Consider the following 429-nt stretch of genomic DNA (forward strand, 5'->3'; position numbering starts at 1 on the left):
ATGGTTTTAACCCTTTGGTTATGATTTCCATTACTTGTGTTCTCCTTTTTCTAAATTGGTAGTGTTATAATGGTAATTTTTCCCCTTAGGTCTGACAAGCTGTGGGAGGCATACATAAATTGGGAGAGTGGTGGCAAGAGGTGGAAAAATGTCACACAGCTGTATGAAAGACTCCTAGCCACTCCAACAAGTAAATACATGCAGCACTGGCAAAAGTAAGTGTTGTTCTCCCTATGAGCCATTGTTTCTTTGAGAGTTGATCTTGTGCCACAAGATTTTGTCCAAGGGACTTTGGACTGTGCATGCATTTTAGTGTGGCCAAGGCTAAATATCATGAGCCTTGTTTTGAAGAGATGAGTTAATTAAGAATAGAACTCAAAGAATGTTTTGAAGAGATGAGTTAATTAAGAATAGAACTCAAAGAATGTT

At 38.0% G+C, this 429-nt stretch overlaps 1 protein-coding gene across 1 annotated transcript in view; it reads left to right on the plus strand.

Annotated features, from left to right (window-relative positions):
• Positions 1-429, plus strand: part of LOC119586688 (pre-mRNA-processing factor 39-like) — a gene marked incomplete in the record, with an annotated part of 65208 nt that overhangs the window by 56392 nt on the left and 8387 nt on the right. Inside the window, 1 exon segment of the mRNA XM_037935420.1 lies at positions 90-215. Within this exon segment, the coding sequence (XP_037791348.1) occupies positions 90-215 (126 nt within the window).

Source organism: Penaeus monodon, chromosome 21, assembly GCF_015228065.2.
Source record: "Penaeus monodon isolate SGIC_2016 chromosome 21, NSTDA_Pmon_1, whole genome shotgun sequence".
NCBI lineage: Eukaryota > Metazoa > Arthropoda > Malacostraca > Decapoda > Penaeidae > Penaeus > Penaeus monodon.